The 26,512-nt window shown below is 36.9% G+C and overlaps 2 protein-coding genes and 1 long non-coding RNA gene across 3 annotated transcripts; 1 reads left to right on the plus strand and 2 right to left on the minus strand.

Moving 5' to 3' along the window:
- The first annotated feature begins 295 nt into the window (after positions 1-295).
- Positions 296-19,183, plus strand: LOC123546160 (solute carrier family 22 member 4-like). The gene is made up of 7 exons (XM_053550539.1): positions 296-327; positions 878-1,096; positions 14,029-14,163; positions 14,900-14,982; positions 17,061-17,178; positions 18,032-18,104; positions 19,136-19,183. The coding sequence occupies exons 1-7, from the start codon at positions 296-298 to the stop codon at positions 19,181-19,183; spliced, it is 708 nt and encodes a 235-aa protein (XP_053406514.1).
- On the minus strand, positions 5,171-6,658 carry LOC128559508 (uncharacterized). Its single transcript, XM_053551334.1, has 2 exons — positions 6,498-6,658; positions 5,171-6,163 (listed from the first exon to the last, which is right to left on the minus strand). The coding sequence occupies exons 1-2, from the start codon at positions 6,551-6,553 to the stop codon at positions 5,710-5,712; spliced, it is 510 nt and encodes a 169-aa protein (XP_053407309.1). The 5' UTR covers positions 6,554-6,658; the 3' UTR covers positions 5,171-5,709.
- On the minus strand, positions 8,688-10,014 carry LOC128559509 (uncharacterized). Its single transcript, XR_008372417.1, has 3 exons — positions 9,860-10,014; positions 9,072-9,171; positions 8,688-8,710 (listed from the first exon to the last, which is right to left on the minus strand). It is a non-coding gene; the product is annotated as an uncharacterized LOC128559509 (long non-coding RNA).
- Positions 19,184-26,512: the final 7,329 nt, after the last annotated feature.

Consider the following 26,512-nt stretch of genomic DNA (forward strand, 5'->3'; position numbering starts at 1 on the left):
CTATATGTTTGTGTCTCTCTATTATTGAAGATATATCTGTGAAATTAATATTCTGGTCTACAATTAGAGGGGTTTCACCGCCGATTCGGTTTATTTGCACATCTTCTGTTACATTTTTTCATTTTAGAAATACGCAAAAAATACAGTAAGAATATTGATTAAAATATGTTTCCCGAAATACTTTTTATGTATTCTATGAAATATATCAACATCCATCCATCACCACTCATGCCCTCTAGGACTGGCTTCAGATTAGTTCAATTACATCGTAATTGAATAGGTTCAATGATCCAAAATGGCCAGAAAATATAAAGACACTCAGTCCAAGTACGAGAAAGACATTTGAGCCGCGCCATGAGAAAACCAACATAGTGGCTTTGCGACCAGCATGGATCCAGACCAGCCTGCGCATCCGCGCAGTGTGGTCAGGATCCATGCTGTTCGCTAACAGTTTCCCTAATTGTAATAGGCTTTGAAAGCGAACAGCATGGATCCTGACCAGACTGGTCTGGATCCATGCTGGTCGCAAAGCCACTATGTGGATTTTCTCATGGCGCGGCTCATTTTAGGGCCGCCAAACGGCACTTAAAGACTATTATTGTGGTAGTGAATAGAATCTATGGAAACGTTCTTTGAAAGAATAAAATGAACCAAGCTGCTTTGTTGGTTTTAGGTTTGACTAAAAGTTCATTCTACAAGAGAAGCATCTGCCTCCTAACCCCTTATCATACCTTTTAGGTAATTTCCTTTTGACGAGCGCATGATTAGCTGAGGAAAACGTTACGTACATAGAATTTCATTTGAGTTTCACCTTTGAATAATGATAATAATAAAATAATAATAATAATATCTCGTATAATGTTATTTGTTATTTTAGTATAGTTCCTGAAAGTTTCCGCTGGTATATAGCACATGAGAAGTTTGACAAAGCAAAATACATCATCACATCAATTGCCAAGTTCAATCGCAATTATGATTTCAACACGGCAATTGACCTGAGAAGGCCCGACTCTCCAACCAAATTGCGATATTCGTTACTAAATCTGTTTCAAACACGGACACTGGTGAAAGTAACATTGTTGTTAACCCTTAATTGGTAAGTTGTTACTTCTACTATTATATTACTTGTTTACATTTTTTTACCTTTAAAACAAATATTAGAAAAACCCTAACAAAACGTTGCATTGAACAAAGAAATCGACAACACATTTCATACAGCAATCCTAAAGATACATGATAGCCTCCTCCAAAGTCGCCAATTTCTACTTTTGAAATTGTGTTTCAGATGTACAAAAATGAATAGTCCTACAACAACTGAACTTTTAAAGGAACTATGTTTTAAAACGAATTGCAAGAAGGAACACTGCAGGTCTGTAACAACAAGTTTCCCCCTAAATAGGTTAATAGGTCGAAAAATGAAGGTATCGTTTTTCAATGGAAGTCGTTGAAAAATGAAGACAACAGGTGATTTGAACACTTTATCTTAGTCTTACCCCTTATCAGAAATGATGAACAACAGTTAAGTAAACATTAAAACATTTCCATGCAGAGTAAATATTTAACGACAGCTAAAAGCTCAGTCAAAACAAAAATTATTGGAAAGAATGTTTCATATTTTTACGTACTGCTGCATTTTAACGTTTCAATATCCTTTCGACTACCGCTATCGTACACCGACGCACTACCTGAGACGCCAAATGCAGACTATATTTTTGGGGTTCTCCATTACCGCTACTGTTTTGCAGGCGGGCTACCGCAGACGACTAATACGTACCAGAAAATGGGGGTGCTCATTTCCATAGCGCATAATGCAGTATTTGGGTAAAAATTGTATTTTTTCGCAATTGAAAATAGAAGGAATTAACAAAAATATACTACATTTTTATGCTGCGGTAATTTTTATGTAAAACAGTTGCTACTCTATGGTAGTTATGTCCATTGTGTGGTTATTGATATAACTACACTGTGGCACAACTTATAATTTCTTGTTTCCTGCAGTAGTCTACTATGGTATTTATATGCAGATAAAACAAACAGTTAATGTTATTTATTAAAAGTCACATATTTAAACGGCCACTGCATCACTGTGGCAGTACATGCTATTTTGTGTGAATATGTATTAATACGCTGCGGCACTCTCTTTGGTTTCGCATGCCCTGCATTAAACTACTGTGGTAATCGGGGGAATAAAATAATGCCTACAGGATAAGTTTTGATTACTAGTATAATCCTTTCGCAGGGTAACTTTCTCAGCACTGTGAAAGTGCACTTAATTTCATTTAATATGTATAACTACACTATGGCACTGCCTTAAAATTCAAGTTTCTCACAAAAGTCTACTATAGTTCTTAGTAACAGGACGAGTAAAACTACACTGCGGTACTACATTGAAATTCGTTCTTCCTGCAAACGTCTACCGTGGTAATTATTTGCAGAGAGGTTTTGTTGCTGTACCACTTCCTCCCTATGTCAGACCTCGCCCCCCCCCCCCCCACCCCCACCCCCTCCCCAGTCCCGTCTAACAAGACATATGCATCCGCACTCCTATACCTAGATCCTCACTCCCTGTAATTACTATAAGTACTCTTTTTTTTTCAGGCACCATAGTGCTTTGGAATTCCCTTCCAGTACAACTTGTGCAAGCCCCAACCCTGAACCAGTTTAGACAGGGTGTAACCAAACTTGCACACAATGCTTAACATGATATACCTGTTTCTTTAAACTGCTTTTATCTGTAAATCCATCTTGTTTTTAACACTATCAACTGTATTCATGCATTTTATTCTCCTGTCCATTCTACTTTTAAAATTCTTGTACAGGCGCTCAGCTGCACGTAATACTCGTAAAGAGGAGTGATGCATTATTTAAAGATAAATAGATAAACATTTTGTTAATAGTATGTATTAAAGAGAGACTTTAAAATATTCGTTTTAGCAGATGCAGTTTCTGCATATCTTTGGAAGTTTAAAGTTTATATTAGAGGAAAAAAGGAAGTAGAACTAACGAGGAAGGTTGTTGAACATCTGGTTGAACCGTATAGCGCTTCTAGACACATCCCTTTTGGCGCAGGCGTTCTTTACCAGCTCAACCCATCTTTGTGGGTCTTTTAATTAGGGCGAAAATTCTTGCCATATGATCTGAAACCACAGAAATTATTCCGACAGAAGGATGTTTCGGCAGGAATAATGTAATACATGTAATACATTATAAGTCCTGGTTTCGGTTAGTACAATGAACAAAGGACAGCATATGACACGTCAGATCAAAGATGGAAACATGGTAGCTAGAGTATGGAAGGTTACCGTTCAGGAATTAGGAAAACCAAACAGACGCAGGTAGTTGATACCATTGACCGAGAGTATGCAGACTCACATGAAATTATCTCAATGTCAGGGCGAACAAATGCTTGTCAGTTTTGCAGTATGAAGAAACTAAAGACCGCTGGTGGTCTCCGAACACCAACGTCATCATTTGGTTGTAAGCAGTGTAAAGACAATTTACACAGGTATAACAATACTCTTCTTATTAAAAAGTTATATTGATCTAATGAGTAGTTTTAAAGATTTCATGGTATTATTGAGTCATTGCTATGTTACGTGAACGTACTTTCTTTTACTCCATGTATATAAATTGGGTCCGAGTCAACAAGTCGCTCAAATCCAAAAATTACTCAAATTATCGCTCTGGGTCAAATTTCTCGAAATATTTAATCATGTCAGAAGAGGAAAAGTATGTTATTGCATTATATATTCGACTGCTCTTAACAGGTTAATCTTCTTAGCACAGGATAAAATGTTTCGAGAAATCCAGCCCTTAAATACAAAAGCCAGTTCCAGAGAAGTTGTGCAATAATTGTAGTTGAAAATCAAAATGTCTTGCTTTAAAGTTACATAAAAATATTTGTCATCTATTTCAGGGTTAATCCCCGTGATCTTTTAAATAATACTTTCAGGGAATGCTTTCTTCCGTATCATGCCTCCAGAACTGGGATTGGCTAACTAAAGGACAAGTACATACAGACCTCCAATCCGAAAACGTCCGTAAAACTTATGGCAACAAGAGCAAAATTAGAAACTCCAGAAAATCGATTTTAGTGTATATATCCATTGCAAATCACTAAATGTTATAATTTGATATGTTTTATCATTGCTCATTATTACTACATTTTAATAAGAAATCCCTTCCTTCAATTTAGCTACATAACGGTTGCAAAAAATCACCCAGGAAGGTACATATTAAAATAGAAACACCCCGTAAAATGCCAACAAAATTATCTTGGAAATCGACGAAGAAGAAATGACTGCCTGACTAGCGGACATTAAGCACAAACTGGAGAAAGAAACAGACAGTGTCTAAGATTAGTGACAACATTACATGGTGTACACATTTTTACTATGTGTCGTGTGTATATGTACGTTATGTTTTTAGTATGAACGAGAAAGTTTGATTGATTCATCTTTTGATAATTAATTTTCACATGCAATATACTTTTCTAATATGAGCTGTCTCAAGGGAAAAGGTGTTTAGAGTTAAAGTTTTGAAATTCAAGAAAAACATGTTTCATAAAGTTTGATTTCTTGTGAATTTTGATACATTGTAATATGGAATAGAAATAATAATCATACAACCGGGCATATTAAATATAGACACATAACTAACTTATTAAACAGTTCTGCCGGTGACACGTTTATCACTGTGAATTTTGGACATTTTATCTTTCTATGCGTCATTAACAATGCTAATTACTCTACCCCCACCCCCTTGCCTTTAGGCGGCTATTCAAAAAATACATGTATATATAGGAACCGCGCCAAGCAGAAATATGTCTTAACGTAATTTTGTGACATTTTTAGGTTTTCATTGATTATTATTCTGCACGTTTTACTGTTTATAAAAATGTAAACCTTTCTATAGGTATATTACGTACATTTTTGAGCATTTCAGTCCAAAGACGTCATCTTGAATAAAAAATTACACAATTAACGTCAAGAAAACGTTAACAAAAATGTCAAACAATTAAAAAGAAGTATTGGATTTATATGTTTATCTACTGTATTATAGTGATTTTACAACGGTCATTTGATATCATATGTAAAGACAAACACTTTCTCTAAAATATAAGTATTCATTTTTATACAAATATTTGTTGTCATGGAAACGAGTGACTTGCGAATAGAATTATGCGGTTTTCAAGACATTTTAAGTACTTTTTACACCGGTATACTTACAACATTACAGTTTTAAATATTTTTTCCACTTTTACAAAAATATCCTACGAAATTTCACTTATTACAAATTTGTTATGATTAAAAGAAAAGTAGTTTTCTATGTAAACTTAGTAACATAAGTAGCATACAACGGTAGTGAAAAGGAATTATTTACATAAAATTTAAAGCAACATATAGAAATCAGATTCAAAACATTTTTGTTTAGAACAATAAATCATTAAATGCCGTCCCTTATAACAAGCAACATATCTGAAATAGCACACATATTTATCCGTTCCCATGGTAACAGCAGTGAAAGAAGTCTGTCATCGGTATTTCAGTATGTACTTCAATTTTCAAGTTTACACTGTTTATTACCATGACGATATATAACCAAATTAAAAATCTCATTTTTACACATTTGTAAACACTTAGTTCACGAGACGACAAACGTCTAGCGTTAAAAAGCTCCCATTTAAAGACATTGCTTTTCACATGTCCACTATTCTTGAGCTGGTACTGCACAGAATTCTTCCTGAAACTGAAGTCTCACAAGCGGGCAAACCTGGCTGTAAAGGTAGCGCTGTCGCTCTCGGCTAAGTCCAGCTGGCATTATTTCTTGGGGAATGTCATATGAATCCATAGCAAGAAGGTTTGTTTTACAGACGACAAACCTTGTCTCCTCTGTGTCAACCGCAGATATTTTCATAAATACGGCTCCGGGGTCTGTTGAAGTGAACCGGAAGTAGTGGTACTTGGATATATTCGGAACTTTTTTATATCTGTCGCCGAAGAAAGCCTTCCACTGCCTCCATTTCCATGTATCCCTGCCATACACAACTGAGACGTTGCTACAGGATGACAGATCAACAACATCCGCTACGTGTTGAAGCGTATCAACATCCTCCCTACGATACCTCTGTTTAATTCTGCCAAAACCGGCGTCAATCAAACATCTGAAAATTGCGACAGTTAATCATTCAGTTACTGCTTTAATCTTTAAACATATCATACATACATCATAAAATGTATCATTATAAACCAACAGGCCGTTTAGGGTATGTACAACGGATCAAGCTAATAAGGTAACAAGGATAATCCCAAAATGTATATTTATAATGAATAAAATTCTTTTGTAAATACATTTAGATAGCCGTCTTTTTAAACTTAAATAGTATTTCTTTGTTAAAATCTGTTTATGAATTCCTATGCACTATTAAAGAATATCACCCTAAGTATAAAGGAATGTCACTTTGACTAAGTTTTTAGGTAATCTGTAAATTGTACTACCTAGTATGGCCAGGTAACTGCATCATATATTTGATATTATCGTGTCTGTTCGTCATAGTTCTCCATGAAAGGTAGGCAATCACGTAGCGGTTTTTATTTTGACCTGAAATACAATTTTCACAATTATTATCCACATCAAATCAATCATCACCCGCATTATCAAATCATCAAAATCATCATTATCATCATCATCATGATTATGATCATTATCATCAACATTATCATTATGATCACCATCATTATAATCTCATCAGTATGACTTATATAACATTATGAATAATTATCATTATAACTATTTTTATCATTATTATTATTTGCATTGTTCCATTCATAACCATTGTTTATTTAACTTGCAACTGCCAGTTAATTTATGCTTTAACCTAATACCTACACAAAAAGAAAAAGGTTACTTTTACTATTAGCGGTCAGAGAATGAGAAACAATTACAATTTCCAAATTTATAATATTTCAATGAAACGGGTGTCCTGTTTTCGATCTTTATTTTTTATTATCTGAACAGTAATAGACACGTACCAAAACAGTTATCAGCATGTATTGTGCAATCTCCTCCCTGGTGACAAAACGTTCCAAAGGCGTGGTCCAACATGGAGATCACAGAATCGGGTCCATGTGCCAATTGTCCGTCTACACCTTGAAAATGAAATGGAAACTTGTAATGCAAAGTTACATTATAACTATTATATTTATCATATTTAAAACAAGTTGTAACAAATTTACAATATGTCTATAATGTTAAAATCAATATGAAACGCATGCGCAGGACCTAGTCATCACGAGCATATATACTAGTAACATGTAATGAGCCTGCCCGGTTCGTCTGGTAGGAAGAATAAAATACTTTTAACAACCACACAGATAAATGACTCGAATCCCGAACAAAGCATATATTTTTTGCCTGATTTTTTAATTGCATGCATTACACTTAAAAGTAACCGTTTGTTTGGAAGTTGTCAGTTACATGCGGAGAAGTGAGAAATACTTGTCAATCAAGAAACATGGATTACGTTTTATTAACAAACAAAACAAATGTTACTAGTACTTAATCATGTTAATTTGAACTTACACACCTACTGTCTGGTCTTCATCTATTAAATAGTTGTACTGGCGATATCCATCTATTCTGAAGCCAAACATCTGCACCTTGCGTGGCTGTATAAAGAAGGTAGGTCCTTTCTCTCTTGCGTGATGAGGTAATTTTACATATTCACTAAAATCAAATGTATAATGGACCTTGCTGTGATCTTGTGAGCTACCTCGGAAAAGAGCCGTAGATTCTTGTACACATTGCTGATACACCTCTCGCTCTGCACGTGCAGACAAAACATGCTGGTGATAGCTAGCAGTGGCGTCTAGTTTGTCATCTTCACTTCTAGCCATAGATATGGTATCGCGAAAGTCCTCACATGTCTTGCATACATCGTCTCGCGGATTCATGATTTTTATATGAGGGACACACTGATTCCATACATTTTTAAATGTTGACTTTCCAACGTGAGTCTTACCACTTTCTACACAAGCTTCCATATATTCTTGATGAATCATGATCTTAGTTTTTGATGCGGGTAGATAAATGGGCGGTGTATCATCTCGGCCTCTTGGTGGTGATGGCTGTGGAAGTCCTTCTTCGATTGCATAGTTTATTAAGTACTGCACTGCATCTTTGATGACGTCAGTGGAAAATGCATTTGACGGTCTTCTTCCTACTAGACCATGAACCCGCGGTCCTACACCCTTTGTGGAAATGGGTTTCTGAATACGCTTCACAGTGCTTTTCCCCATGTCAAATATCAAACAAAATGCTTTCTGGCAAACCGTTTTTCCTTGGAAATTGTATTCAAAGCGCACTCGCTGTCGTTCTCCCTCCTTGCACCGGTCAGTACCAAGTTTTTCACGCAAGTTTCCCATGACAAATAACTCTTTATTGTCTTTTGACATCTCTCTCATTCTAAGAATATTGTCTAGAACAACTCCTATTGTAACACCTTTGAAACAACAAAGTTTACAGCCACACCCCTCTTGAAGTTTATGTTTGATAGTTGCGAGAATTCTTTGGGGATCATCTTCGTCAAACTCATCTGTTTGGTTTAGATGTGTATCATCGCTGTGTTCATCGCCAGCTGTATCGGTTTGAACTCTAGCTGCCATGAAGTTTTCCACCAGGTTTTTCGTGGACATTTCATCATCAGCATCATCTTAAAGTAATCATGGAAAATAGAATGTTAAAGCTTACTTATATCTTAGTGATGTAATTTCATAACAGAAAAATATCGGAGATAATTAAGACGTTTATTTTAATTCTTTCTTCTAAATATATCATTTTCACCTAAGTAAGATTTAATTTATTGGTATTATTAGCTAAGGTAAATACTGATGATGATCATGATGCACACAAACGCGCGCACATACATAGTGTGTATGTATATAGAGCTATAAAGAAAATTAAAAAAACATTGTTTAAGTGAACTTTAAAAACGTATGTGTCGTTATTATAACCTGCATCTTAGCTATACATAAAAACATTTAAAAAGTCAATAATAGTTTAATAGTCACTACCATTTGTAGTTCCAGCTTCTGCAAGTTCCTGTGTACATTGGCTATTTGATGTACTAGATTTACTTCCCAATCCAAACACTTCAAGTAAATCTTCTAAATCCTGAATGGAGAAAAAAGAATGGAATGTGTGGAGGTTGAATAATAAATAAAATGAATAGTTAAAAAAAAAACACGACGTGAGACAGATTCGAACGCGAGTCTTGAGATTGCAAATCGGGTACGCTAGCGCTGCGCAATTCCGCCCAAGACAATTTTACTGGTTGCATTTATTGTATAAATAATTACCCCTATGAAACTAACACATACCATCTTTAAAAATTGTACAATGATGTCATCGGTGGAGATATTTTTACATATATGTTTATGTACAAAAAGAAATGTGATGTAGCCGAGAGTGCAAGCTTCTTGACTTAAATAAATAAATAAATAATAAAAATTGGACAAAATAGATCTAAATCTACAAACATTGCCAGAAACATTCGCATACAACTGAATCGATAATTGCAATACTGCAGGGCTTATCTTGATTAATAATTTACGAGAACAAATGTCGTTTCAAAATTGTTACATGTAGATCTAGATTCTGTTTCATTATTTCATTCAATGCAAAATATAGCTTGATGACATCACAACAATCGATTCGGCAGTGACGACACACTTGACCTTCACCAATTTTTATAGCAAGGGATTTCTCATATTTTCATAATAAAACTGCTTATAATACTGAATAAATTTTCAAATATATGTTACAACATTATCAACATGTAATATTATAGACTGAAACATACCTCAAACGTATCCATGTCAAATATTAAATTGTAAACATGTCAAAGCATGGGCGTCGCCATTTTGAAATCGCACCTGCAACTTGTGACGTCGTTTCTCGATTTCGTCATAATGTACGTTAAGACATATTTCTGCTTGGCGCGGTTCATAGATTAACGGTTATTGTCATAAATTGTTGACAAAATTGTTTCATTCTTACTCAGTTTAAACGGACTACAGTACAAATTCAACAAAAAACAGGAATTATTTCATGACTTTTAGTGAACTTTTTGTGTAACATTAGGGCCTACATATGCTCTATGTTACCTTTTGCGATGATTTGTAAGTAATGAATGATCCTCATCTGTTATAGCTTTCACAACTTGCTTTCGTTTAAATATATTTTTTTTTTATTTTCTGTCAAATGTTTTTGTTTGCTTTTAATGTTTTACTTATAGTCTCCTACCCGTTTCTCCTGATCGGACTATAAGTAGACTGTCTATCATGACATTTAGTCCAAAATACGTTGTTCAGGATGTGTAACATTTGATATACGATTCTTCTTACTCATACCCGTTCATAGGAGATTGCCTGTACATTCATTCAGTTGTTAATTTTATTGTTTTGTCTTATTATTTTCTGTTATTAAAAATGTTTTTGTTGCATTTTACTTTTAGTCACCTACCAGTTATGTCAGCGGATCGGACCATGTAAACGCGTAAACTATACGATATCAAGGTTCATTTAAATTTATTCATATTCATAATCTGTTTTTGTGGTGTATACGATGCAAGTGCCAAAACAAAACTCAAAAATGTCGAATAACACTTCGTGGTAAAACTTATAATAGTAGCTAAAAGTGTCTTTTTCTGTCTGTTATGCCTTACTGACTTTCAAACAGATTTTAAAATAACTGAATTTATTAATAGCATTATATCTAAATTAGAGAGTATCCCCAGTTGCGAGCTGTATCCCGTTGATACTTTTCTTTAAAGTCACAATTAAGGTATCAATTGTTTAATCATATAATGAAGAATTATAAAATCTCATTTCACCGAAAGCACATTCATGTACGGTTTTGGAAACAGATCATTTTAGAGTCTGTTTTTGTTTGAATTTACGGCCATTTTCAACATTATTCTAGTTATATCAGGCAGCCAGTTCAACTAACCATCGTTCCTGGGAAAGACCAGTACTAGACGCCAAAGTCCGTAAGCAGCTGCCTACTTTCTCAAATAAAAAATCCTAGTCGGTAGCACAGCTCGAACCTGAGACCCTCCGTCAGTGAGAGGATTCAGAGATTACAAGTGCACGAATGTTTCTCCTACATTACGGACCCGGACTATAAATTAATATAATGAGTATACAAAAGCACATGTGAAATACTGAATACTGTACCGTTTATAAAGCATTCCAGAGTATCCATGCATTATAATGCATAATGCATGGAGCTCAAAGTCAAAATTACCATTGTGTACATTGGGATAATTTAAATGCATTCTTACCTAAAGTTTGAGATTTAAATTTGAAAAGTACAATACTTCCATAGTGTATACATTTACATACGTCTAGTATGCAAATGGAAGAAGTGATGTGTGCATATGTATTACCGTTGCGGCGTAAAAACGATGAAGCGTTCTGTAGAGAATTACCACAGTGTATATATGTATGCTCCGTGTGCAATAACAATTTAAAATGTTACTGCCGTAGTGTATAAATGTACATTATTTCTGATTACCACAGTGAAATTTTGTATTTCATGGAAAAAAGTTCAGAACTACCGTAGTGCCACTGTGAAAGTAACTGGTGAAAAGTCTACAAAACGCATCAGTGGCAGACCCGTGGTTTTCAGACTTCTAGAATGCCGGAGCCGCATAATGCAGACGTAGTAAAATAGCTTTAAATACCGTAGCGTAGAAATGAGTAATTAATTAAGTTTTAAAAACTGAGTTTGGTAATTACCGCGACGAGCAACCATCAAAACTAACGGGTATTTTTGGAGAGTAATGATCCCTTAATTGTCTGAAAAGGATTTTCTTATCAACAAATTGCGATAACAATGATTTTAGAACATTATTGCGCATGAGACGTTTGGTTTTGTTTTCAAATTTTATGGAGACCTATCATTTGTTGCGTAATATTATTTAGTATGTCATATGAATGATTTAACTTATTAGTTTAACTGATTTTATACCGTTTTGTTAATAACATAAATGAAAGTTTACACTTCAGATCAAATTCAGCAATAAATAAAAAGCATTCAAATCCCCCCCAGATACAAAGAAGAATTAAAAAAATTCCGGTAGTCCTACGCTGTACGATGTCGGTAATCTGGACCCTCGTTTTGATGGTACGTTTTAGGCGTCTGCGGTAGTCAGTCGGTGTATGATAGCGGTAATAGCGACACCCGTTTTTATGGTACGTATTTGTCTGCTATGGTAGCCGAAAGGATATACCCATGAACTATATATAAACAAACTCAACAACACAGTCATTTTCTTTAAGCGATTACTTCACAACAAAAACAATTGCTTGGTAGCCTAAACAGGTACTATTTATAAAGGATCAGATGATTTAAGTGCAAACAACGATTCAATTCGAATTGGTGATTATGGTATCATTTACATTGGATAAAGAACACCAGCTTTCAGTTGAAAATGTTCATATCCTTTAAGTACATCAGATGTATATTTGGAATTTCGAAAAAGAAATGCACTTGGTATAATACATGTGTTGCATCTTATCAAAATGAAAGCATTATTAATAATGTTTAAATTTCATTTACTATTCTGGTTTTGTATAGTTTTTAAACATATTCCAAAAGGTATCATCCTAACTGAGTTACACATCCAGAAGTAGCACCTCAAAACTGTGACATATCATGCTAAACTGTAACACTTTATAAACCCATTAAAAAGACTCGCAGTACTTTTTCTACATCGAATTATAAGTGCATGCCAGACGGGGATTTTTATCGATGCAAATTAGCATAAAACATAGTTGAAATATTTTTGAACCAATTTCTTTTTGATACCTTAATATCAAAACGTCGAATTCTGTCATTAAACGCTAGATAGACTTTAACTAACTGTCTTTCGCATGTTTAGCCATGTCTCAAATGACGTACATAACATTGATCAAGAAATATAATTTATATTTTTGCAAAAAAGAGGTAAATATTTACACTTTCTTTTGCGAACAAACCACCGTCAGCGATTATGATCTTTCAAATGCGGCTGTTACATTACTCTGGAAAACTGTATCATGATATCCTCCATAACAGAGCCTCGTGTAACAGTTTCTCACCCGTGAAGATGGGCTATTTATTTTGAAATATTACGAGGGGCCTATTAATAAGTTAATATAGCTATATGAATAATAATATGTACCAAAAATTAAAGAACACAACTGAATTTGGCCAGGCGTTATATAGCAGCGTTAGCGAACAGTCTGTTCCACGCGAAGAATGTAAACAACGTGACAGTATATAAGTCTATGAGACCTGGAAGTACATGAAAAATGTTTTGCAAAGTGTAATTGTTTAAAATATGTGAACTTTATCGAGATTTGCTCGTAAGCAGTAATATCTTACGAATTCTCGAATCGTAAGTGATAATGTTTTCGAAGTAATATTTGCTAATACGAATGCACTCCTGTTATACAATCACGAGTCACGCTGTTCGTGGATGTTTGCAAAACAACAATTTCAGATAACCAAAACGAGACTATAAATTGTATTTTTATCTCGTAGACAATATTAACACAACAAACAATTTTCCTACAATTTAAAATTTCTTGATTATATTACAAGAATAACTATTCACACAAGAACTTTACTTCTTTGAAAATCTTTGGCTATTTTTGTGGAAGTGTGCAATTCTATTCGTTTTAGTTGATTTTGTGTAATCATGTCATGAATGAAAATAATCAATTTTTGGTATATGAGCCGTGTCATGGGAAAACCAACGTGGCTTTGCGACCAGCATGGATCCAGACCAGCATGCGCATCCGCGCAGTCTGGTCAGGATCCATGCTGTTCGCTAACAGTTTCTCTAATTCCAATAGGCTTTGAAAGCGAACAGCATGGAGCCTGACCGGTCTTGATCCATGCTGGTCGCAAAGCCACTATGTTGGTTTTCTCATGGCACGGCTCATATATGTTTTCACAAATATCAACTTGTACATATTTCAGGATAACACTGGGAGTCGTAGTATTCGGGTTATTATTTGGGATACAGAATCTCTCAGGATACTTATACTTGAATACTTTTTTGTTTAGTTTAACCACGATTCCTTCGAAAGCAATCGCCACGTGGCTAAGTCACAGGTAAACGTTAAGATTTTGTGGTAGCGAAGAGACTTGGTGTTTATCTCTGATCAATACAGTTTTACTGTTGTCTTGTCATTATATAGTTTCATTTAGTTTCCCCATCTTTGAGATGATTGATCGTCCTTGGAAGTGATAACTGAAATAATTTATATTGATGTGACTAGCAACCGCTCTATTGTAACTGAAGACACTTAAATTTCTGGAAATTGGCAGATATAATTTAAATGTTTATTTGCTGTTATATAAATTGCGTTACTGCTTCTTTAAATTTCCAATAACAAATAAATATTGTAGTTATTTACAATGAGTATTTTATAAGCATGTACGTTTGATAAAGAATTAACATTCTAGAATGCAATTTACAATGATAACTAAACTATGTAGTTATCTACAATGAGTATTTTATATGCATGTACGTTTGATAAAGAATTTACCATTCTAGAATGCAATGTACAATGATAAATAAATTATGTAGTTATCTACAATGAGTATTTTATATGCATGTACGTTTGATAAAGAATTAACATTCTAGAATGCAATTTACAATGATAAATAAACTATGTAGTTGTCTACAATAAGTATTTTATATGCATGTACGTTTGATAAAGAATTAACATTCTAGAATGCAATTTACATGATAAAAAACTATGTAGTTATATACAATGAGTATTTTATAAGCATGTACGTTTGATAAAGAATAAACATCTTGAAATGCAAAATTTACAATTTACAGAACTGGTCGAAGAAAGGCAACAAGCATTTGTTTCATCGTTGTTGGAATTGCAGGTCTTACAGGTGGCGTTTTGCAAACATTAGGTAATTTTACCTGAACATTGTCCCCTTACTTTTGAGTAAATGAATATGACGTGTATTTCAGTTCTTTAAAAAATCGTTGTGTTTACAGCTCCACTTTAATACTGTACTGGCAGATCTTTTTCACGCACTTTTACCCTGAAAAATGTATTCTTCCTAAAAGTGTCTCTGCTTCGCAATCGTAATAGTCAGAAAGTTGGCATTTCTGATTAATTACTATTCCATTCAAATCTATCAAATCTGCAAACGCCATACCTATGTCCATCAATCTAAGCATCTTAGCCAAAATTACCCTTGTGTTTAAATATTTTATCTTCGGCAAAAACGTCAAATCTGAAAATGATTTTGGTCCAAATATTACCATGTTAAAGTGTAAAACTTTGAGGTTAAAAAGATCAAATATATCCAATAGTGCTAGAAAAGTCGCGCAATTCAGTCACTTGACTGGTTAGGTTTGAGGTTCAGTTCATTTATGTGATGCGAGCCAGTAACGATTCCTTTTACAACATAACGCTGACTATTATCTCATAATTTGCACGTCTGGGTATATATTCAAATGCACGAACCTTTTTAATCCATACGAAAGCAGAATTGTTTGAGTGAAGACCTGAAGACAGAATGAGTACTTAGTATTAGTTTGTTTCTGTGTCAGACTGAAACTGTCTACAATGTTTGTACACGCTATGAAAATGTAAGATTTGGTTTTCATTCAGAGACAAATTGTCTTTTATCTAACAGAAGATATTACATGCGTGTCCTTTCATATTGAAATCAGTAATTGAGCTGAATAAAATAATAAAATGCTAGTCGTGCATTTTGTCATTTTTATTCAAAGTGTTTAATAAGTTAAATGTTGAAAGACAAAAATGTAATATTTTGTTTATCACATGTTTATCTTTACTGCTGAAACTTCAAAACGTCTTCTTTATTTTCCCATTAAAGTCTAAATCAATCTGATTAACGCCTTCTACACTTAACTGACTCTGATATATATTACTAAATAATATACTTTGACTGCAAAATACGCAACAATGTATATCATGCGCATATATTCAAATAAAAAAGATTCTAAAGATTTTTGTGAACTCTGAAGGTCCTGTTTATATCAATGAAAGACATAATGAAATCAGCGTTTGCGCGACGTTAACGCCGTCATTGTGTATCAACGTCACAAAATTTACATTACCAAAACAAATAAAAAGTAAATTTGCAAAAAATCGGCCGTGAAGACCCCTTATTTTTATTTTATTTTCTTGTTCAGAAATGATTAAAGAAGAATATATTTAAAAATCAAGAACTTTGACCCTTCCTTTTTATTTCATTTCGGCTAAACGGCCATGAAATACATTGAATATTTTCGCTATTTTTCCCCACCCTACTACGGATATCTCTTTATCTAAGCATTTTCCAAATGACATAATTTACAAAACGCAACATGTAAACAATAACATTGAATTTAGCTATATTCCTGAGTTTGAAAAAATGTAATCACATTAATTCTAATGAGAATATTACAGTAAAACGGCGTTTCCCTTGAAAAATACATGTGCCGCTAGGTGGCGCTCTTCAAAGGAAATGTGGACTCGGAACGATTTTCTTTTTTCTCCAAATGAAAGACGGGATATGCTAGTACATACAGACTTAATATCAGTCTTATATCTCATACTTCGAAATTTTGGTAGGAAACCCGCGAAACACCTTAAAGAACACTAAATCCTTTAAAGCGTTATTGGTAACGACAGCGGACAAAACGTCTTTATTGCCGCGGCGTTCCGGGTTAGATTTCCGACGCGGTCATCTTTTCTCTTGGTTTGGCATTTTAAAAATAGTTTAGAAACAAAAACTTGTATTCTAATGTTTATAATATACCAAACTTCAATTGAAAAAAATGAACATTATTTAGCAAAAATCTTGAGGTCAGTGCCTTTAAGAAAAATGTACATACAGTTTTACTTTGTCAGTTATAGACTATATCATGATGCTATTACGTAATAATATAACTTAAAACTATAGGTTTGCTTCGATATATCGGTCATTATTTTGCAGACATCAGACAAATTAATTGTTTTGTTTTTAAACAGATGTAAAATACAAGGATCAATTTACCACAGTGCTAGCCATTATGGCAAACTCAAGTACATCGGCAGCGTGGGGAACAGTACAGACAATGACAGTAGAACTTTATCCAACTGTCATAAGGTAGTCAATTTGTAGGATGTGGTATGTAATGGAACATTTGCCATGTCAATCTTTGGTCTCTTCCTAGTTCCTGCTTAAAAAGATTCTATTAAAAGAATGCATACATCAGACATGTAACATAGTCAATTCAAGAATACAGTGAAACTGTAACGATTGGAAAAAGTAGGATGGCTTATCTAGCTACCTCTGCGGAGGTGAAAAGTGTAATAGCTAATAATCAACATATTTTGGTATATTTTGGATTGCAAGCGATATTTGTCTATGTTATTCAATATAAGATCTACATAAAGTTCAAATTCTAACAAAAATGGAATTCGCTTTTTGAGTTGCATTTAACACATTCACTATCATTTCTTGTATTTTACTTCGCTTGTATTTTCTTATATTGCAAACTATACATGCTGCTGCTGTTTTTTTGTGTAAAGATTCATGTAAGTACATTTAGTCGAGCTATATTGGCATAAATATTCCACCCTTCAACTGTTATTCAGTTAACGAATTTGAACTATTTCACATGGTGGTTGATTTAGGACAATCTGTTTTGTCGCATTGGCGTGCGCGCAGTTTTTGTAACACTTTTTGTTGTGTCCTCTTTGCGCGCGCTAATGCATCATAGCGAAATGTTGAAAGTTTTGTGTGGCGTTTTGGAACGTGCACAAACGCGACGTGACGAAACTGACAACACACCAGAACGAAACACAGAACGCGATTATCAAATTGATATTTCATATTCCATGATGGAGCTCTCGCCATCGACACAAAGTTCTTGTTGGTGTGTTAGCGTGCAAAAGATGAAATGAACTGTTTCACTGCTTTGTTGCATATCCGGATTGTTCTTCTTATCTTGTTCTAGGAACATTGGATTTGGGATGCTAAGTTTCATTGGAGGAATTGGTTCTGTGATCGGGCCACAATTTGTATATCTTGTAAGTTATTAAAATATTTTATTTAAGAACGAAGTCAACAAGTAACAAATAAAGCAAGATGTTTCAACAATACATTACGCGACAGGTAATACATGTACATATGCATCTGTAATTTTAACTTTAGACAAGTTCTACTTGAAAATGAATCTGTGAGCACTAAAGTTATCCCAAACATGTATGTTGAAATTAACTGCGGATGTAGAAAATCCCTATCAAATGCATAAAACTTCACTTCAAACTTATTGTAAATGTAAAGCTGAATTTATCAAATGTCGTACAATAGAAGTTGTTTGTTAAAGAAATTCTAATAACCTAACTTTTCGCCTGCTTGCGGCAAGTGATTCTGCCTCTACGATCAGTGCAGGCTGATATTTGTCTGCACTGTTCGCTATTCAGTTAGTACATTTGCACTGAACACCCGTTTGAATAACAAATAGTACTGCCCAAATTGAATGTTGAACCAATTCATTTTAGAAATTAAGCAGGGAAAGGTTAAGTTACTTTTATACTGTAGTGTACTGTCTTGAATCTAATGCATTTGAGAAACATTTTTTCTTAAATGTCGAACGTTTTCTTTGTATATATACTTTTTGAATATAATGTTTGTCTTCATTTTTAAAGACATGTAGTTACATTCTATCAACCACAAAAAATTATAATAGAAAGTTGCAATACATATTTTAATGTATATATAAATGTACGGCAAAGGAAACTCATATGCTACAAGTCTACGCAGAATGTGAAGGGAAAATACTTACTCCCTTTTGTGACCTATTTTAATGATCAAAATCTTGTCTGATCAGATTTGCCTTTACTGTTTAGAAATGTAAAGAACCTTTCCTTATATGTTCATATTCCATATGACTTTTCAAATGATACAAACCTTCATATTGTTTTAATAAAAGTTGATGCGTCATGTTTATTACTGATGGATTAATGCTTTACTATCCTTTACGACTAACGTGTTTGGTCAGGTACACATGTGCCAGGATATGCTGTATCTTGTGGTGGACTTTGTTCTGTGTTGATAGGTACATCGCTGCTCCAGAGACTCAAAAGAAAATAACCTTCTGGATTAAAATACACTTTGATACACCAGTAATACAGTCTCAAATGAATTTCAGAGCTACAGCAGGATAGAATTAGTGTGAATAGGCCACATCTAAATAATTGATTTTTAAGCGACAATATGTAGTATTATAATGTTTTTCCTTATTCATTTCATCTTTACAATAAAAGTGGGCAATTTTAAAGGGCAACAAAGAAAAAAAAAATAAGTTTCATCAATCCTATATTATTGTTACTTATTTATCTGAACTTCCTTCGAGTTTGTGGGAAGATTGTTACATAATCATTAAAACTTCCTTCCAGTTGTTGGAAGATTTTCGAAAACATTTCAGCTATTTTATCTTTGTGAAGTATCTGTGGCACTTACATCATTTTTAAATTACATCAACATGTGGAACGGATTCAGAGCCGTTCACTTGCAAACATCATATGAGCCATGCCATGGGAAAACCAACATAGTGGGGATGCGCAGGCTGGTCTGGATCCATGCTGTTCGCTAACAGTTTCTCCAATTCCAATAGGCTTTAAAAGCGAGCAGCATGGAGCCTGACCAGACTGCGGGGATGCGCAGGCTGGTCTGGATCCATGCTGGTCGCATACCCACTATGTTGGTTTTCTCATGGCACGGCTCAATTATGGACGAGACGGGGAATATTAGTGCAAATATTAATCACTTCCTAAGAAATTTATTACATAAAAATGTTTTGTAACATATTGAAAGAAATGCAGAAATATTTGCAACAAATACATGTTCGTCATACATTAAAAAGTAATATTTACTATCAATAGAGCTTATTTTAACCGCTGCGATGCGTGCAGCATTTTTTATGAGTGCAGCATAATGTCAAATTACGAGGCCGATTAACACATTCCGTTTTATTTAATTGAAATAATGAAAACCTGAAAGGTGACATTGATTAAAAGATTTATTATTTTTGTTATCAACAAGCAGTTACATAAGTCGGGGAGTATTTATAATATGGCTAATCTAGTTTCGTAATATATCTACAAATCTCACAGCGTGCGGAAGTGATGGCTTGGTAACGAAATCATTTTGTCCTTGGCAAATATTTACACACTTGTGTAAAAATTCGAAATATGGTTTATTCCATTAGGTATCATTTACAAATCTCACAGCGCCAAGAAGTGATGGCTTAATAAAATAAGTCTATAACGGCGAAATAAAGGCATCTTTTACAATTAACTGCATATTATTATACCTTGACGTTTAAAAACATTACTCTGTATTTGCTCTCTTGCATCTATCTAGGTCAATGCATATTTTTTTTTCTCACTATTGCTAATCTTTCGCATTTTTATTACAGTACATTTCGAGATATGTACTGATTTATTTCTGAAGCGACTGCAGACTATACAATTAATCTTTATTATATTTTTGATAGTCCATTTTTCAACAGTTATGACACTTTCCTGAGTCTCGCCTTTATTTTAAACATGTCCTCTATTATCCATTAAAGATTATGTCAAAGTATGACAATTTGCACTCTGATACTGATATTTTGTTTCGGTGATTCTGGAGCTTCATCTATAGCTTGCACTGATGACACTGATTGTATCATAATAATTATATCACACATGATATTACTGCTTGGAAGACCAAATGTACATAGTTTACAATTCATGAATGATTTGCCAATCAAAAGCCGTTCCGTAAGTATCCTATTAATTAAATAGCATCAGAAAACAATTTCAGCATTTTGTTCAATGTTTGACTCTGTACTGAATTATAGACCGTTTAATATCTCATTTCAAAAAGCTTAGTGGTGTTGAAAAGTTGAAACAAGATACCATGCATTTGTATTTCTACGAATCGCTAGACCGATGATTGCCACAGATGGCTAAAGCAATAATAATGATCTCTGATTGTTGTTAAAGGGTATTCTATGCTATTATACTGTAATATCGCAAAGTAAGTAAGTGCTTGATCATCTAGTGTCAACCTAACCTATAATTTATTTTCATACAAATGTCGTTGTTGGCAGTATGATTAGTGTTCTGTCCTTCATCTGTTCAGTTTCACATTTCAAAAGGATTAATTTTATTGCTTTGGAAAATGCATGTACCAAGCTACGTTGTGATACCTTTCATGTGTATTTGTACAAATCAGAAGGCCCAGGAGAGCCACTTGCGAGACTAGTAAAATACAAACTGGGATGAATTTTTACCAAAGTAAAATGACTGCAAGAGGGAATGCCGTCCGCTAGTCTATTCTATCATATCGTAAAGTTAGCAAGTACTTTGTCATCTTGACCCCTATACTAGCGCTGATTGCCAGAAAGTATTCCGAGTAAAACTTCCACAGTCATTCCTCTGCCAACCGGTAACAAGGGCCTCTCTTCCACTCGACGACGCTTTCCTGGTTCTACACCAGTACTCCCCTTGCCAGTGACCTTAGGTTCACCTGGCCTGTACTTCCTTCTATCCCTTTCTTGCTCATATCCGCTACTCTGACTACCAGCGTGTCGGCTGTCTCGTTCCGGTCTCTTCTGTCGGTCGTTCGACAAGTACCTCTAGCGGCCTTCAACCGAGGTGACTCTATCCCACTCTGTTTCCGAACACAAGAGGCATGTCGGTCCCGGCTGTGGGAATGATGGTGTCTATGTCCTTGTTGTTGATCCCTGCACCGGCGTCCTTCAACAGAGAAGAATGCACCCCCCTCCCTGTTTCTGATTACCAGAACCGTGCGGATCCCGGCTTTGGGTACGATCACGCCTATGTTCTCGGACCCTGGGGATCGACGATGATGCCCACTGTCTGTCCTTCTTACCATGGCCATGCTTGCTCCTTTCCTGATTTCTGTCGCCTTCCCTACTGGCAGGCATTCCACGAGAAGAGCCGGGCAGCTGCCCAGAAGCATCATGTTTAAACGCCCCTGGACTCTCGTGTTGAAGGCCACTTTCCGTCCCCTCAGACTTTGGCTCAATGGAAGGAGTCCTGGCTTCTTCCCCAGGATCTACATCCATGTAGTCCAGCTCTACGTTTGCTCCTGCCGCCCAGTCCATACAAGCTTCATCTCCTGAAGCCAGAAGTTTTTCCTCCTCCTCAGTCCTAGGTCTTCTAGGAATTCTCCACGGCGCTCCAGCTGCGGGTCTGTCTTCAGACGAACGTCCCGACGACCAGTACCAGTCAAGGTCTGTGGTTTCGGAAACTTCCCCTTACCAATATCCCAGATATTCTCCCTAATCGAGTTTCTAGAGTGAAACTCCAGGGCGTCTGCATGTACCGCTGCTTCGTGGAGCCACTTCCTATTACTCCTGGCCTTTGCTATGCCTACCTGTCCCAACAAAGCTTCAACCCGCTGTGCGGTCCTAGACCGACCACAACGGTTCAAACCATCCACCACAGTCCTAGGGTCCAGCAATTCTCCCCTAGTCGTACACTCCTGTGTGTCCTTTAGGAAAGCATCCCTGACTTCCTCCAACTGTAGATCTGCCATGTTTTCCTGAAAATATAAAACAGAAAACATTTCTACCTTATACAGTACATTTTTTCAGCGGTACTTATCGATATCAAGGGCTTCAGTGGCTGTAACATTTACACATGACCCGTGATACCATTCATCACAATAGTCACACTGAATCATGAATCGACCCTGCCATGGCTTTCTGCAAAAACAGTACACCTCGCTGTCATCACCGGAAATGTCTACACTTCGAGGATTGGCCTTCCACTGCACAATCCATGCTGGTGGGGTTCGATCCCTACAAGGCTTTAACCTATTATGATTCACCACGAACACCGAATTTCTGAGCTTGACACGGAAAATGTATGCTGAAACCTTGGTAACTATGACACCAGGACCTTTCCATGGTGGACATAGTTTCTTACATTTCCCCTTGAGTACCGATGTGTCCAACAGATACACGATATCTCCAACCTCGTAGTTCCTTTCCAGGATACGAAGGTCGTAGTTCTGCTTCATACGCTTAGAGCTAGTCTTAAGCGTTGCCCTCGCTGTGGTATGAGCTTCCTGCAGCTTCGCAGTTAGCTTTGCCACATAACTCCTCATCTTGATGTGACTGTTCCGGTTTAGGGAACATCATATCAGCTGGTGTGTTTACTTCTCTACCCAACATGAGCTTGTTGGCCGTAAACCCTGTGTTACGGTTCACAGAAGCCCTTAGCGCACCTGCTATCTGCTGGATGTACAAGTCCCACTCGTTCTGATGTTTCCCAATGAAACAACGCACGGTATCCATCAGGGTTCTGTTGTACCTCTCAACCTGTCCATTTGAAGATGGTCTGTACGGTGTAGTCCTAGCTTTATGAATGTGAAGTGTCTTACACATCTCACTAAAGAGCTTTGACTCAAAGTTTCTACCCTGGTCTGAATAAATCTGAAATGGGACTCCGAAACGAGAGAAAACATGATCTACCAAGGCCTTTGCAGTAACGTCAGCAGTCTGTGATGGCAATGGTGTGCACTCCACCCGTTTTGTGAACTGATCCACAACCATCAAGACATGCTGATTTCCCCTAGGAGTTTTCGGAAGTGAACCCAAGAAGTCAATGTGCACCCTTTCCATTGGGTCACCCGCATAGTATTCCGTCATTGGACAGCACCCTTGACGCTCAGACCTTTTATTGCGATTGCATACTTCACAACTCGCAACATAATTTGCTACGTCTCGGCTTATCCCATACCAAGCAAACTTCTCTTTCACACGCTCAGTGGTCCTAGACACGCCTTGATGCCCTGCCAAGGGCAGATCATGGTTTAACTGCAAAGCCTTCTCACGCAAGTAACCAGGAACCATGCGTTTTTTATCACGAGAACTCGCATCTTCCTGGTACAACACAGCATCAATCAACATGAAATGTTCCTTGTTTAGCCAATACGACTTCGCAGCTGGACTAGCAAGGAACAATTCGGCCTCACCAGGCTTGGTTAAACTTTCCAACCAACGCAGGATATAGAGGAAATCGACATCTTCTCCTTGAGCTTCACTAAGGTCTGACAAAGTGAAACCCCAAGATGTTGCCTGGTCGGTATTCACAGGCTGAGCGGTATCCTTGATACCACACGCCTGCTTATGCTGGTCTACCGGGATGGAATAACCATCTGCACCGCCTGGATCCCAGGGTAGGTACAGATACCCCTCGTCATCTGCACTGCCGCAAGCACCCTGCTCAACCTCAACGTAACAGGCTTGTGCCACCTCCTGCTTCGATTCTCCCATTGAGCTGTCCGACCCCTCGGTCTGAACCGTCTTGCCACTGTTGCTTAACTGATTTTTTGCAGTTTGCCTCAAACCCTCAGAGTGGTGGGCTGCCAAGTTACCATCGAGGTCGCCCCCGATGCGGATTCCCTGACTGACATTGCCATTGTCAGCAGCTAATCCCTGCACCCCTTGCGAAGCCAATGGAACTGCAGTGTCCACCTGATCGACAAACGATCCCCAGATTTTGTTATGTGCACTAACGCAGATGTCACAACCTCCACAAGGCAAATCTCCAGGCTCTACCCCAGCAACAAACGCTGCACACTGTCCATCACTTGCCGGCATCCTGGACAAGGCATCTGCGTTCCCGTGCTTCTGGCCTGGACGGTGCTTCAACACCATATCATACTGCGATAGCTCCTCGAGCCACCTTGCGAGTTGCCCTTGTGGTCTCTGAACCGCATTAACCAAGTTAGGCTAGATTGTCAGTCCTGACCGTGAATCTTCTACCCAACAGATAGGGTCTATATTGACATGTGAATCTCACAACAGCCAACAGTTCTTTCCTAATGACACAATACCTGCGTTGTTCGCGGTTAAGCACGAAACTACCATACGCAATAACCCGTTCAACGCCATCTTGAACCTGAATTAGCTCAGCACCTACCGCTTTGTCTGAGGCATCCGTGTCCAAGATAAATTTGTCTGTCTGGTTTGGTAATGCCAGCACTGGTGGTTCAGTGAGTGCCTGTTTCAAAGCATCAAATGCCTCTTGTTGCTCTGTGTCCCACCGAAACTTCTTTTTACCCACGACACGGTACAGTGGTTCTGCCAACTCGCACTACCGCCACATCAACATCAGACATCGCCAAACTATTGCTACTTACAACTCTTCCAAAGAAATCTACTTCCTTTTGGAAAAGTAAGCACTTCTTTGGCTTCCACTTCAGACCATTATCTCTGAACCGCCCAAGAGCATCCGCTAGATTAGTAAGATGTTCCTAGAACGTCTTACCTAGCACTAGCACATCATCAAGGAAAGCTAAGACTGTCTTCCAGTTTAGCCCCCTTAGGACCAGATTCATCACTCTTGCATAGGTTGCTGGTGCATTACAGAGTCCAAAAGCCCATTTTCACATGCTCGTACAGTCCGTACTTTGTGATAAAGACAGTCTTTTTCCTATCTTCCTCCTTGATATTTACCTGCCAGTATGCGGAGTTGGCATCTAACTTAGAAAACCACACCCTGCCAGCCAAAGTATCAAGGCAGTCATCTACCAAGGGCAACGGAAATACGTCCTTAATCGTGACGTCATTTAAGGAACGATAATCGATGCACCACCTGACAGATCCGTCACGCTTCCGGATCAGGACCGGTGCTGAAGCCCACTCTGAAGTTGATTCCTGTATGACACCTGCCTTGAGCATTTTCTCAAGGTGGGCCTCTTCCTCCCGTACAAAGGTAGCTGGGGTACGACGCATACGCTGTCTAACAGCCTTTGCATCACCTGTGTCAATGCTATGTTCGATCTTAGTGAACTTCCCTAAGTCGAACCCATCCCTTGCAAATACAACTTGAAACTCAATTAGCAGCTGAGTTAACTGAATTTTCTGATCTTCATTCAAGTGCTTGCTTGAGTCCAAATACACCTGCTGCAAATGGTCTGAAATACCATTTGTCAATGTATCGGATTCATCCGGACTATCCGGTGAACCCTCCGTGACCTCAAACGCCCCCAGTGTTTCATCACAGCTATCATGGTTGCTATCTAGGAAACCATCAACTGGGTAGGCTCTACCAATTTCCATACCCTTCCGAAGCAACCGGTATCTATCACTGGTGTTCATAACACACATTAATGGTTCCGCCCCTGCACCACGGACTACCCGTGGAACAAGGACTTTCACATTATCAACGGGCTCTACAACATAGTCTGGCATTTTCTGATCCAGGCTACATTTAACCCTCATGACTGAATTTGGCGGAATGACTTGACGCTTAACAACTGTAACCCGAGCAACATCTGGTACCTCACCACGCTCCACAACATTTAAGTTGATAACCTGGCTGTCAAATGTCAATATGCCCCGGCCCATGTTTAACATGGCAGACCATCGACGAAGTAAATCGAAACCAAGAAGCTTTTCTTGTTCAAT

This window comes from Mercenaria mercenaria, chromosome 9, assembly GCF_021730395.1.
Source record: "Mercenaria mercenaria strain notata chromosome 9, MADL_Memer_1, whole genome shotgun sequence".
Classification (NCBI taxonomy): domain Eukaryota; kingdom Metazoa; phylum Mollusca; class Bivalvia; order Venerida; family Veneridae; genus Mercenaria; species Mercenaria mercenaria.